At 27.3% G+C, this 13,421-nt stretch overlaps 5 protein-coding genes across 5 annotated transcripts; all 5 read left to right on the plus strand. All coding sequences in view use genetic code 12, as the record gives it.

Annotated features, from left to right (window-relative positions):
- Positions 1 to 1,024: 1,024 nt before the first annotated feature.
- On the plus strand, positions 1,025 to 2,062 carry KGF54_001500 (uncharacterized protein; the record flags this gene model as incomplete). Its single annotated transcript, XM_051761877.1, has 1 exon — positions 1,025 to 2,062. One exon carries the CDS (start codon positions 1,025 to 1,027, stop codon positions 2,060 to 2,062), a length of 1,038 nt encoding a protein of 345 aa, XP_051621038.1.
- A 270-nt stretch (positions 2,063 to 2,332) lies between these two features.
- Positions 2,333 to 3,677, plus strand: TUB4 (gamma-tubulin; the record flags this gene model as incomplete). The annotated part of the gene is made up of 2 exons (XM_051761878.1): positions 2,333 to 2,340; positions 2,402 to 3,677. 2 exons carry the CDS (start codon positions 2,333 to 2,335, stop codon positions 3,675 to 3,677), a joined length of 1,284 nt encoding a protein of 427 aa, XP_051621039.1.
- A 299-nt stretch (positions 3,678 to 3,976) lies between these two features.
- ARO9 (aromatic-amino-acid:2-oxoglutarate transaminase) lies at positions 3,977 to 5,464 on the plus strand (the record flags this gene model as incomplete). Its single annotated transcript, XM_051761879.1, has 1 exon — positions 3,977 to 5,464. One exon carries the CDS (start codon positions 3,977 to 3,979, stop codon positions 5,462 to 5,464), a length of 1,488 nt encoding a protein of 495 aa, XP_051621040.1.
- A 1,503-nt stretch (positions 5,465 to 6,967) lies between these two features.
- PHO4 (phosphate-sensing transcription factor) lies at positions 6,968 to 8,332 on the plus strand (the record flags this gene model as incomplete). Its single annotated transcript, XM_051761880.1, has 1 exon — positions 6,968 to 8,332. One exon carries the CDS (start codon positions 6,968 to 6,970, stop codon positions 8,330 to 8,332), a length of 1,365 nt encoding a protein of 454 aa, XP_051621041.1.
- A 652-nt stretch (positions 8,333 to 8,984) lies between these two features.
- SEC23 (GTPase-activating protein) lies at positions 8,985 to 11,231 on the plus strand (the record flags this gene model as incomplete). The annotated part of the gene is made up of 1 exon (XM_051761881.1): positions 8,985 to 11,231. One exon carries the CDS (start codon positions 8,985 to 8,987, stop codon positions 11,229 to 11,231), a length of 2,247 nt encoding a protein of 748 aa, XP_051621042.1.
- Between the last annotated feature and the right edge of the window lie 2,190 nt (positions 11,232 to 13,421).

A 13,421-nucleotide genomic window follows, 5' to 3' on the forward strand; every position in this document is an offset into this window, starting at 1 on the left:
GAAAACAAACAACAATTATTACAGCTAGACGAACTTTTGTATTAGCTTTTCTATTGTAATTAAAATTAAATTCAATAAACGTACATGCCTAATTTTATAAGTAGAGGAATATCTATTTTACTTCAACACTCATTTTTCTTGACCAGAATTAGTATTTTATTTCAACTAAAAATCTCCAAAATTTAATATATTTACTAAATCAATTATAATATCAATTCCCCTTATTTTGTAAACTTCCGAGAAAAATTAAATGTAGGAGAAACTATTTTTAGACATATTATTTATAAATTTAAAGTTCGGTTAGGATATTTTGATTTTTATCTACAATCAATCTGGAGTTAATCACTTTGTATAACTCCTTTGTATGTTTATATTGTGTGAGTTTTACCTTACTTTCGCTCAAGATTTTAGGTAGGCAAGTACATTCAATGTTTTTACTTTAAAAGTTTACTTTGATTAAGACTCCACATTCAAATATTTTTCCATCCATTCTTCTGGTAAAATTGATAATTTTACAACTTACAATAATAATGTAAATTTACATTTGTAAAAGGATATAAATATCTCAAACGTATTTCAAGATGAATTTGTTTATTAAAAAATAATCCATTTAAAATCTCTGGAGTTAAAAAAAGATCTGGATCTTCATAGTAAAGAAAATTGAAAGAAATTACTGTTTTAGGAAATCAAATTGTTTTAAAACAATATTTTGTTTTGTGTAATTTATTTCGATCTTTTTGCAACTTATGGTTAGAAAGAATGTGTCAAATTATATCATTAAGTAAACTAACATATTAATAAAACAATTTAATTACTCAAGATAGTAATTTAGCTCATAACTTAGATTGAAAGGGTTTACAAAGTTAATTAAAATCTGAAGATGGCTTTTTTCATATAAAAACAACTAGATTCTTCAATGATTCTACTATCAGAAATTTACATTACTTTTTTATTTTAAAGCCATTAATCTATAACAACACATTTTAATCAATTAATAACTAATACACTCACTTAGATCTCAAAAATGAAGTTAAACTTAGCCACTGCCACCTTAGTTTTAGCTGCTCTTTCACAAGCTGCTGTTATGCCAGCAGCAACAGTTGAATATTCATTAACTACAAGAGAATTAGAAACTGTTAACAATGCTTTAGCTAATTTACAAACTTTCAATAGAAAAAGATCAATAATGTCACCACAAGATTTAGCAAAAAGAGAATCACAAATTGTTACTGATATTTTAACAATTGTTAAAGATACAAATTTAGCTCCAACTGTATTGGAATGGTTTATTAGTGATCCAACATTATCTAAAATTGCAATTGATGTTATTGTATCAGCTATTAAAAATGGTTGGATTAATCTTGGTACTTTATTAAAATCATTAAATGATTCAGGTTTAGCAGTTAGTGTTATTCAAGATTTAATTAATGATTGTGCATTTTATGCTCAAATTTTTAAAATTGTTGGTGAAGTTTTAGCTGATTTACCAAATATAATTGGTAATTTATTAGGTTTAAATCAACAACAAGTTACTGAAGGTGTTAATAAAGCTAAAAGAGAATATTTAGAAGCTGTTCAAGCTGCTGAATTAGCTAAAAGAGAAGAACCAGTTCAAGTTTATTCAAGAGATACTCAAGAGATTTTAACATCATTATTTGAATCTTTAAAAAATTCAGGATTAGCTAACCAAGTTGTTGAAGCATTAGTTGTTGATGATGATTTCTACACATTTGGTGCTAATTTAATTGAAGAATTATTTAAACAGAACGCAATTTCATTAAGTGAATTATTAAGTGATTTAATTGATTCTGGTTTAATTCCATCATTAATTAAAGCTTTCTTAAATATTGATACTTTAAAAACTATTATTGTTAATGCTTTAGCTGCTGCTTTTGGTAATTGTAAAGATACAACAACTACATCAACTTTCGCTACTACCCCAACAGGTTCTGCAGCTCCAACTATTACTACTGGTACTCCAGATGCTTCAATTACTTCATTATTATCAATTACAACTACCGGTGGTCCATCAAAATGTAAAAAGAAAAGAAGAGCATACTAAGTAAAGTAAAATTATTGCGGGTCAACTTTTTATTTCATTAATTTCATACCTTCTTCCTTTCTCACGTTATTTATACATTTAAAATAAAATTAAAATAGTTTCTTATAGTTTTCTTATTAATAAATAAAATAATCTTGTTGTTTTAAAATTTCATTCTTTCTGTATATGTGTTCGCGCTACCTAAATTGTTTTTTGTTGTAGATCATAAAAAGATTTAAAAATTTCCAAAAACGTAAACAAACAAACAAACAACACGTAAATTACATAACGATGCCAGGGTATGTACAAATCATTAATGTAATGAGATTTTTTGACAACAATACTAACGATTTTTACCAGAGAAACAATAACGCTACAAGTTGGACAATGTGGAAATCAAGTTGGACTACAGTATTGGCAACAATTAGCTCAAGAACATAATATAAATCCAAATGGTACACAAACAACCACAAATCAATCAGAACATCCAGAATTATTTTTCACAATATCAGATTCAAATAAATATACTCCAAGAGCAATACTAATAGATTTAGAACCATCAGTTATTACAAAATCTATGAATGCACTACCTATGTTTAATCAAAGAAATGTACATTTAAGTGAAGATAGTGGTGGAGCTGGGAATAATTTTGTAAATGGATATAAATATGGGACTCGATATACTGAAGATTTAATGAATTTAATAGATAGGGAACTAGATAAATGTGATAATTTATCACAATTTCAAATGATTCATAGTGTTGCTGGGGGTACTGGATCTGGTTGTGGTTCAAAAATATTGGAGATATTACAAGATAGATATACGACTAAAAAATTGATAACTACAACTTCAATTTTCCCATCAAATGATAAAACTAGTGATGTTGTTGTACAACCTTATAATAGTGTATTAACATTACAAAAATTAATTGAATATAGTAATGCGACATTTGTTTTCCATAATGACTCGTTGAATAATATAGAAAATGCAATAACTCAAACTACAAGTGATTCATATCAAGGAACAAATAAAATTATAGCCAATATATTAGCAACTATAAGTAATCCATTACGTTTTCCAAGTTATATGTATAGTTCAATTGAATCCATTATAGCAAATTTAGTCCCCACACCAGATTTAAAATTTTTAACAACATCGATAGCTCCATTTAAAACAAATAATGAATATGATATGTTTATAGAATTATCAGACGATAGATACAAATCCATTACACCAGTTTCAGATATATCATATATAAGTCTAATGAATTACCTAGTAAGTGGGCAAAATCTAGATCGAAAAGATATACGCAAAGGAATACTCAAAATCCAATCAAGAACAAAATTTGTACCGTGGACATCAAAATCAATAGCAGTAGTTCATGGAAAAAAACCCAACTCAGAATTAAAAGGTATACAAATTTCAAACAATACATCAATAGTAGATACATTCTCCAAAATAGTAAATCAATATGAACTACTAGTTAAAAGAAAAGCTTATTTAAACACATATACTGAGAATAACTCAATAGAAGAAATGGATCATATGGTTGATGTATTTAATCAAGCTAAAGAGGATATTGTTAAAATTATACAAACTTATAAAAATTGTAGTTCTATTGATTATTTAGATTGAATGTATAAGTATTAGTAAGAGAACAAAATCAAACTTTCACTAATTCAGGGTACGTTTCAATGTAAATTTCTGTATATTAAAGTATGGCTCGAAAACTTAACTCAAAATTCACAAAATACTTCAAAAATAGCGAAACGGAATTTATACGGAATTTAGATAAGAAGTGGCTCTCTCTGAAACAAAAAACTTATAATTAGTAAGCTTTCTTTCAATTGATCTCGAAAAGTTAATATTTAATAAACATTAATTCTTGAATTTTTCCATCGACATATATCTATTTGGTCAATTGATTTTCAGCAATGACGGGAATATCACATCTTATTTCAAAAAGAGCAAAATCAAGAGTTAGTTCACATTTCGCAAATGCACCAAGTGATCAACCACCAAAGGGATTTAAACCTCATGAAAAACCATTATTATTATCTTACGGTACTCCTAATGATGGTTTCTTTCCTATTGATTCAATTGATGTAAATCTAGTTGAATTTCCATTTGAACATCAGGTGAAATTTAACAATTCCATGGAAAACTTATCACTCAATGAACAGAAAAAAAACTCAATTCATATAGAAAGACACTCCACAAAGCCCAATTTATTAGATTTATCAAGAGGTTTACAATATGCAAATGTTGAAGGTCATAAACCATTAATTGAATTCACTGAAGATTTTATTAAAAGAACTCATCCACCTGCTTATGATAATTGGTCACTGATTTTAACTACTGGAGCAAGTGATGGATTAAACAAAGCTTGTGATGCCTTATTTGATCCTGGTGATGTTGTATTAGTTGAAGAATTCACTTTTACACCATTTTTAAGATTTTCTCAAAATGCTGGTGCAATTGCTGTCCCTGTAAAAATTGATTTATCTAATGATTCTAATGGGATTGATTTTGATTATTTGGAAAATTTACTTAAAAATTGGGATACTTCAAAGTTACCAAAACCTAAAGCTCTTTATACAATAGCTACTGGGCAAAATCCAACTGGTTTTACTCAAACTTTAGAATTTAGAAAAAAAATTTACAAATTAGCTACTGATTACGATTTTATTATTATTGAAGATGATCCTTATGGATATTTGACATTACCAAAATATCAACCACCTAAGAAAAACCAATTTGATTTAAAAGATCATTTAACTTTAGATGACTATTTAAAGAACCACTTGACTCCTTCCTATTTAGAGATAGATGATATTGGAAGAGTAATAAGAGTAGAAACATTTTCCAAATTATTTGCACCTGGTTTAAGATTGGGATTCATTATTGCAGAAAATTCAATTGTAAAAGTTATCAAAAATTATGGAGAGACAGTTAATAGAGGTGCATCAGGATTAGCTCAAACTGTAGTTAACAATGTGATTAGAGATAAATTAGGTGGTGTTGATGGTTGGTTAGAATGGGTTTTGAAAATGAGAGCTACTTATTCTCATAGAAAAGATTTATTATTACATACTATATACGAATCAGAAGCATATAAAAAGGGATTAGTTGACGTAATTGATCCAAAAGCAGGTATGTTTGTAACATTCAAGATTGAATTTTTACAAAATGATCCAAACATCGTTGCCAAAATGAAAGAACTTTTGTGGAAAGTTATAAGTTATGGAGTTTCAGTAGTACCTGGACATAATATGACTGTTGATCAATCTTTTAGTACAGAGAGGAGTAATTTCTTTAGATTATGTTATGCACCAGCAAACAATGATTTTGAAATTGTTGAAAGTGGGAAAAGATTAACTGATGCAGTTTTGGAATTTTATGAAAATGGTGAAAAATTTTAAAGTAAAAAGTTGAGGAGATCAAGATATATATTTATAATCGAACGATTTTTGAAAATATATAACTCAGCGTGGCTTACTTTTATTTTCACTTATCAGATTAATCTCTATAGAATCTCCTCAAGCCACGTTGCAACCCTTTGTAGTTGATTCCTAATTCAGCGACATATTCTTTTCATGAAATATAATAATTTTGGCGGAGAAATTTTCTACCCCCAAAGACCACCTTAATTCTTGACCCAAAATCAAAAATGTTTCAGGACTCGGAACTTTGAATGCATAATGACCCGAGTAAATGGAAATTTGATCGTTGGTCTCGATAGTCCAAACTGATTTGTAGAAATCATACTATATAGGTTCCCTTCAGTAATCTTGATGCCTCGATGCCCTAAATCTTTCTTTTCCAGGGTTCTATTTTCCTTTCGAAATTGGATCAATTGTCTCGATAGTACTAAAAAAAGTGAATGTCAGATTATCTAGTCTTTACATAAAACTAAACTCATTATTTCAGTTCAGATCCAAACACGTTGCAAAGTATCAAATTCAAGTACGTTAGTATTAATTTTATAAAATTTATCTTTGAAGATCGTTAATGTTAAGTAATAAATTTTCTAATGCATAATTGTGAAGTAAAATAAGGCACAAAATAAAATTATTGTTGGAAAAAATTATTACTTTTTCAAGCGTTTAGCCGTTTTAACATATCAACAAAATTTGGACTACAGAGTCAAATATTCATCACAATTTAAGGAAGATGTTGATCTTGATATATATTATTGTTGATCTAAAGAGGAAAATTTGGCTATACCCAAATCGAATTAAAATGGACCCAACCGACGATAAAAAAAATTGGAATTAAATGTCAAAGACAAGAAAAATAAAAAACTGACATAAACACGTGCGTTATCTTTAAGGTACTATTAGTTTTGTACTGCATATTTATCAAATCTTTTATTAAAGTCTTTTGCAACTTAAAAATAGAAGTTAAAATAAAAAATTTCATTTTTTTAATTGAACAATACAAAAGAATCTTATTTGCCTTAGAGTTTAGTAGATTTTGCTCCAATTTCTTACTAAATTTACTGACGTAATTTTAGTCGACCCATTACCTTTAGCCTTTAGCTTCTCTCCAATTATTTTTGACTTCTAAATATTTTAAGAATATGAAAAAATTGAAAATATTTTTGTATGATAATTAAAAAAATAATTAAATTTGTTAAGTAGTCTAAATAGAAAAAATAAAAATAAAAATAAAAATAAAAATAATTTTTTAATAGTTAGGTAATGAAAATTAATATACAATTATAATACAAGATTTAATATAGACTAGAAAATCATATAAACTAAGAAGGAATTATTCATTTGTATAATAAAGCATTAGAAGTTCAATATAATAATCAAACATCCATAAAATTTACAAATTTATCATCAAGTGTCAACAAATTAAATTATCACAAAATTCCCACTTATCAATTTCAACATATAATATCCATTTAATTCAAGATAATGGAACTGCAAAATTGGTTTTCACCACCAAATGGGAAATCACCATATTTTCAAGATTTGGATAATAATAATCAGCCTTCAAATCAACATCAACAACAACAACAACAACAATCACAATTATCAAATCATTCAACACCGAACAATCAACATAATAAACCATTGACACCTCATAATCTACATAATACTCCTATCTTTGCAGAAGAACAAATGTTTTTATCACAACTACTTGAAAATCAAGAATATTATGAAAGGAATTCAAATCATCCAACCCCAAATCAACAACATCATCATTTACATTCACAACCACTACAACATAATCAAAATAATATGGATCTACATAATCATCAATTTGATAATAGAAATAATCATCATCCAAATCATATGACTCCAAATGTTTTACCTCAACAACATAATTTTGAATTTGGTTTGGAATTTATAGTACCTGAAGATTTAAATTTTAATGGTTCTTCTGCTTTTCCACCAAATATAGTAGATGAAAATACTCCAATACTACCAACTCAGAATTATTCTTTCCAACAACAACATCATCAGCAACAACATCACAATCAACATAATCAACCACCTCCTCCTCAACAAAATCTAAATTTCGAGCCATTAACATCACCGGCATTGAATGCTCAACAACCTTCAATTAATGATAAACGAAGATCGACATCATCAGCTTTTGCACCACCAGAAGAACAAAAGCAACATAAGAGAAGAACACCTCATGGTACCCCAATATTACAAGCAAATAATCAAAAAAGTTATGTATCACCATCAGTAAAACCTAAAAACTCAACACCTTTTAATAATTTTGAAAAATTACCAGAACTGTCAATATCAGAACCATCTATAAAAAAAGAAGATTCTCAACCACCAGAAGAAGATATGTTACCACCAATTGGTAAACCTTTAGAAATCAAAAGCAGTACAAACACACCATTAATGGGTTTCACAATGGGTAAATTAGCTGAAGAAGAACAAAACCAACAACAACAAAACAAAAAACAACCATTAAAACGATCAAAATCCCAAACCAGAAAACCATCAATATCAAGATCAAAATCATCATCATCATCAGCAGAAAGTAGTTCAACTTCATCCCCTAAACTCACAAAAAAACCAGAGAAATTAGCCACTAAAAAAGCCAGTCATAAATTAGCAGAACAAGGTAGAAGAAATAGAATGAATACTGCGGTAGCTGAATTAGGTGCTTTAATACCTCAACAATATCATGATGAAGTTACTATACCTTCAAAAGCTACTACTGTTGAATTAGCCTCGAAATATATTAATGCTTTACTTGATGAAATTAATGATTTGAAATCCAAGGAAATTTCGATTACGATTAAAAAAGAATAGCATTGTTTAACAGAAGTCTTTAAAATAAATTTCAATTCTTCAGGATTATAATGTCTGTTCTTAGTTACAATTTACTGGTTTATTACATATTTCAAATAGATTCAACTTTTAGTTGATTAAAGTATCTAGTTAATTATGTCCTATAAATAAAACAATTTTTTAATGCTCTGTATAATTCAAGTTGGTTAGCTCAACCTCTATGTTACTTTTTTAAAATCTACTTTGAAGTGAGAGCTGATTTCATTAATCAATTTTAGTTTTAAACATATTTGCGTCTAATCTTGTTAAAAGTAACAAATTTTGCGGGCAGAAAAAGTCAATCAAAGTATAGAAATGAGATGAAGCTCATTTATATTTACACTAAATAAATCGAGTCTCTAAACCTTTAGTGTAATTTTACTTCTGCAGGGGAAGATTTACCTTACTATTGTTTATGATTGGAATTAGAAGGTACTGATAATTTGCAACCTCATAGTATGATAAAACATCCTTACCGCAATACTTTCTTAATTCTCGTGATAATTTTCGAATTTATTTTTCAGTTTCGCTGTCAATTCAAAAGATTTAAAAACAATCAATCTCCACATTCAAACTTCACAACTTTCAATCAACTACAACCATCACTACCAAACCACAATCACCGTCAACAACAATGAATTTTGAAGAAGCAGAAGATATCAATGGTGTTAGATTTGCATGGAATGCATTTCCATCAACAAAAACAGAAGCAGCTAAAATTGTTGTCCCCACAGGTGCATTATATACACCATTAAAACAAAGAGAAGATTTACCGTTAGCGGCATATGATCCAGTATATTGTTCAAATCAAAGTTGTAAATCTATATTAAATCCATATTGTGCAGTTGATCCTAATGGGTTTTGGAGATGTCCTTTATGTCAAGGTAGAAATTCATTACCTGCTCATTATCATGGTATAAGTGGTGATAATTTACCTTTGGAATTACAAAATACATCATCTACTATTGAATATGTTACGGCTAGACCTGTACAAAATCCACCAATTTTTTTATTTGTTGTTGATTTATGTCAAGATGAAGAAAATTTAAAAGCTCTTATTGAATCAATTATAGTTAGTTTTAATTATATTCCACCAAATGCATTAATTGGATTAATTACTTTTGGAACAATGGTACAAGTTCATGATTTGGGTTCTGAAAAAATCAATAAAAGTTTTATATTTAGAGGTGATAAAATTTATGAAAGTAAACAAATTGAACAAATGATGGGATCAAAAATTTTTCAAAATCAACAAATTACAAATAGTTTAGCTAGATTTTTTTTACCTTTAGAAGATGTTGAATTTCAATTAACTTCAATTTTGGAAAATATAAATAAAGATCCTTGGTCAGTTGCTCATGGATCAAGAGCTTTAAGATCTACTGGATCTGCATTAAATGTTGCTGTTAATTTATTAGGTTTAACTTTCCCTGGATTTGGAGCTAGAATTATGTTATTTTCAGCAGGACCATGTACTTTAAATCCAGGAATGATTGTTGGGAATCAATTAAAAGAAGCAATTAGATCACATTCAGATATTGATAAAGATAATGCAAAACATTTTAAAAAATCAACTAAATTTTATGAAGAAATAGCAGCAAAGGCAGTTAAAAATGGTCATACTGTTGATATTTTCACTGGTTGTTTAGATCAATTGGGACTTTTAGAAATGAGAGATTTAACTCATAAAACAGCTGGTAATTTAGTATTAGCTGATGCTTTTAATACTTCAATTTTTAAACAAACTTTTTTAAGAATGTTTGCACAAGATGAAGAAGGTTTTTTACAAATGGGTTTCAATGGTTCATTAGAAATTAGAACTTCAAAAGAATTAAAAGTTAGTGGTGTTATTGGTCATGCTGATTCTTTAGGAGTTAAAACTAATAATGTATCAGATCAAGAATTAGGTATTGGTGGTTCTTCTCATTATAGATTATGTTCATTAACTCCAAGAAATACTTATGGTGTATTTTTTGATGTTGTAAATACTCAACAATTACCACCAACTGCACAAAGTTATATACAATTTATAACTCATTATCAACATTCAAGTGGGTCCTATAGGATAAGAGTAACAACAGTATCTAATTATCTAACAAGTGATGAACAATCATTAACCAACTCATTTGATCAAGAAGCAGCCGCTGTCTTAATGGCAAGAATCACCCTTTTCAAAGCAGAACAAGATGATGGAGCAGATGTTTTAAGATGGGTTGATAGAATGTTAATTAGATTATGTCAAAAATTTGCAGATTATAGAAAAGAAAGTGTTGAATCATTTAGATTAGGTCCTCAATTCCAATTATATCCTCAATTTATTTATTATTTAAGAAGATCACAATTTTTACAAGTTTTTAATAATTCACCAGATGAAACTGCATTTTATAGACATGTATTATTAACTGAAGATTGTAATAATTCATTAATTATGATTCAACCAACATTAACTTCATTCACATTAGATTCAGAACCAGAAGCAGTATTATTAGATTCAGTATCTATAAAAGATGATAGAATTTTATTATTGGATACTTTTTTCCATATTTTAATTTTCCATGGTAAAACAATTGCACAATGGAGAAGACAAGGTTTCCAAGATCAAGAAGAATATTCAAATTTAAGAGAATTATTAGCTGAACCAAGACAAGAAGCTGCTGAATTATTATCAGAACGTTTTCCATTACCAAGATTTATTGATACTGAAGAAGGTGGATCACAAGCGAGATTTTTAATGGCAAAATTAAATCCAAGTACTACTTATTCAAATGATACTATTGGAATTGGTGGTGGTGCTGGTGGTGCTATTGTATTAACTGATGATGTAAGTTTACAAGTATTTATGAGTCATTTACAAAAATTAGTTGTTAGTGGATCAAATTAAATAGAAAGGTAGTTGTTAGTTTAATAAATAAAAGTTAAATTCATTTCGTCGATCTCTTGGATTTTGTTACAGCTCGAATTAAATTATCACACCCTGCAATTTTTCTTAGTTTACATAATCTCTACCCCCACGCAAGTTTTTAAGGATATTAGGCCCTTGTTCAATAGCAAGTATAATCAATAGAGTAAACAAATCAATAAAGATCTCGGACAAAACGCTTGTTCAAAGTAAGAATGTAGCTTTATAAGTCTAAACTAAAGAGCTAAATTTTAGGTTTTATAAGTTTAAAGTGAAGATATCAAATTAAGATTAATAATACATTATTAAATTTAATCAATTTGGAGATTAATCTTACTAAGCAGATTATCAACCTTACTTAAGTCTGTCCTCACAATCATTCACATGAATTCGATAATCACTGAAAAATTTCAAAAGAATTTCATCTTGATTAATAAAAAATGGATTTGTGGAAATTAATTGCACCAAGACACCAAGTGAGAACCACGAATGAAACTTACAAATGATCTTATCAATAAAACAAAATTTAAAGTCTGTAACATTCTAGAACTATTTTTCTAATAGCACAATATAAGTTTCATCTCTACTTAATAAAAAGCTTAAATATAACTTGAAACAAATTTCAAGTCTCATTACACTAAAAAATAGTTTGAATATTTGAAACATGAAAATTAAGTTCTTGTGATATTTTTATTTTTCTTCATGCATCGTGTATTATTATAAGTATTGGCTATGTGAGCAAAGATATAATATTTGACATTTTATAATATGTCAAATCATCAATCATAAACGGTTCTAGAAATAGTTCCGATGAACAGCCGTAAGTTCTCATCAACTCAAACAATTGCGTTAACACAACTATGAAAATATGAATAGAGGTATAGAAAACGGATTTTTAGTATAAACCACATTCAACTAAAAATTTGATTTGCGTTATTATTCGAAGGGTCTAAGGGGAATCGATGACTTAAGAAGAAAATAAAACAATAAGTCTCAAAACTCATATGAAATTTTAAATCGAAAAATTTAATATATTAATGCAAATCAACTTAAAATAAATATGAAAGATAAAAAGCAAGAACAATCGATTTAATTGCAAATCTATTAAATTAATAAATTCAAATCTTGCTTTTATTATTTTAATTTTGATTCTATCACAGAATATAATATTATACTTGAACAAAGGAAATATGAAATCTTGATTGGTATTATATTTCAGATATTCGTATAATTTTGGAAATGAGGTTAGTAAAACCGATGGAAATTTAAAGTTTAATTATTTATTTTTTTTAAGCTTATGGTTTTGATAATTTTTTAATTAGTTCCTGTTCCTGTTAAGTCAATTTTTAGTCTGATCTCGTCGATTTTAAATTATTTTTTCTTATCGATCTGATACGAACTAATTATAATTTGGGGGTGGGCTAGATAATTAAATATCTCTTTTCCCTCATAGCAATAGAAGTGATATCTCATAAATTAATAGATAAGGCACAATAATATATCAGTTAATTTTTTCAATTTGCTATGTAAAAATCAAGTTGAATTTTTGAATTTATTAGGAAGTTAGAAAATTGTAAATAACAAACGTTTGATTCTACAAAAAAAAAATAAAATCTGAAACATCAATAAGAACAATAAAAAAGTTTAAAATTGAAATATAGATTTAATTGAACCAATAACATTATAAATTATTAAGATTCAAATTTATAAGCTAGTCAAAACAGTTTATTAGTGAGTGTAATAACCTAAAAGTAATAAACTTACGTTAAAATAAAATATTATTAAGAAAAAACCAATAAAAAAGTATGGAATTAGAATTTAGCCAATTATTTTTATTGACTTTACAACATAATATATAAATAATAAAAAGATCATTTCAATTAATAATAATATGGAAATTAGATTCAAAATAGAATCTATTAATTTTATTTGCTTTAATTAATAAATAATAAACAAATAACAAATTCCCGCATAATATTTGATTGACTTCTTTCTTATTATTAAATAATAATAATAAATTATTATTATATCTCCATTTTTTATGAAGTTATACATTAAAAAATAATCAATGCAATAAAATTATTATAATTCTATATTTTGAATAATTTTTGATTTATTGTTTTTTTTTCAATTTCTATTTAAATTAAAGATTTTTAAAAAGATTCTTAATTT

Source organism: Candida jiufengensis, assembly GCF_024610255.1.
Source record: "Candida jiufengensis strain CBS 10846 chromosome Unknown scaffold5, whole genome shotgun sequence".
Lineage (NCBI taxonomy): Eukaryota > Fungi > Ascomycota > Pichiomycetes > Serinales > Debaryomycetaceae > Lodderomyces > Lodderomyces jiufengensis.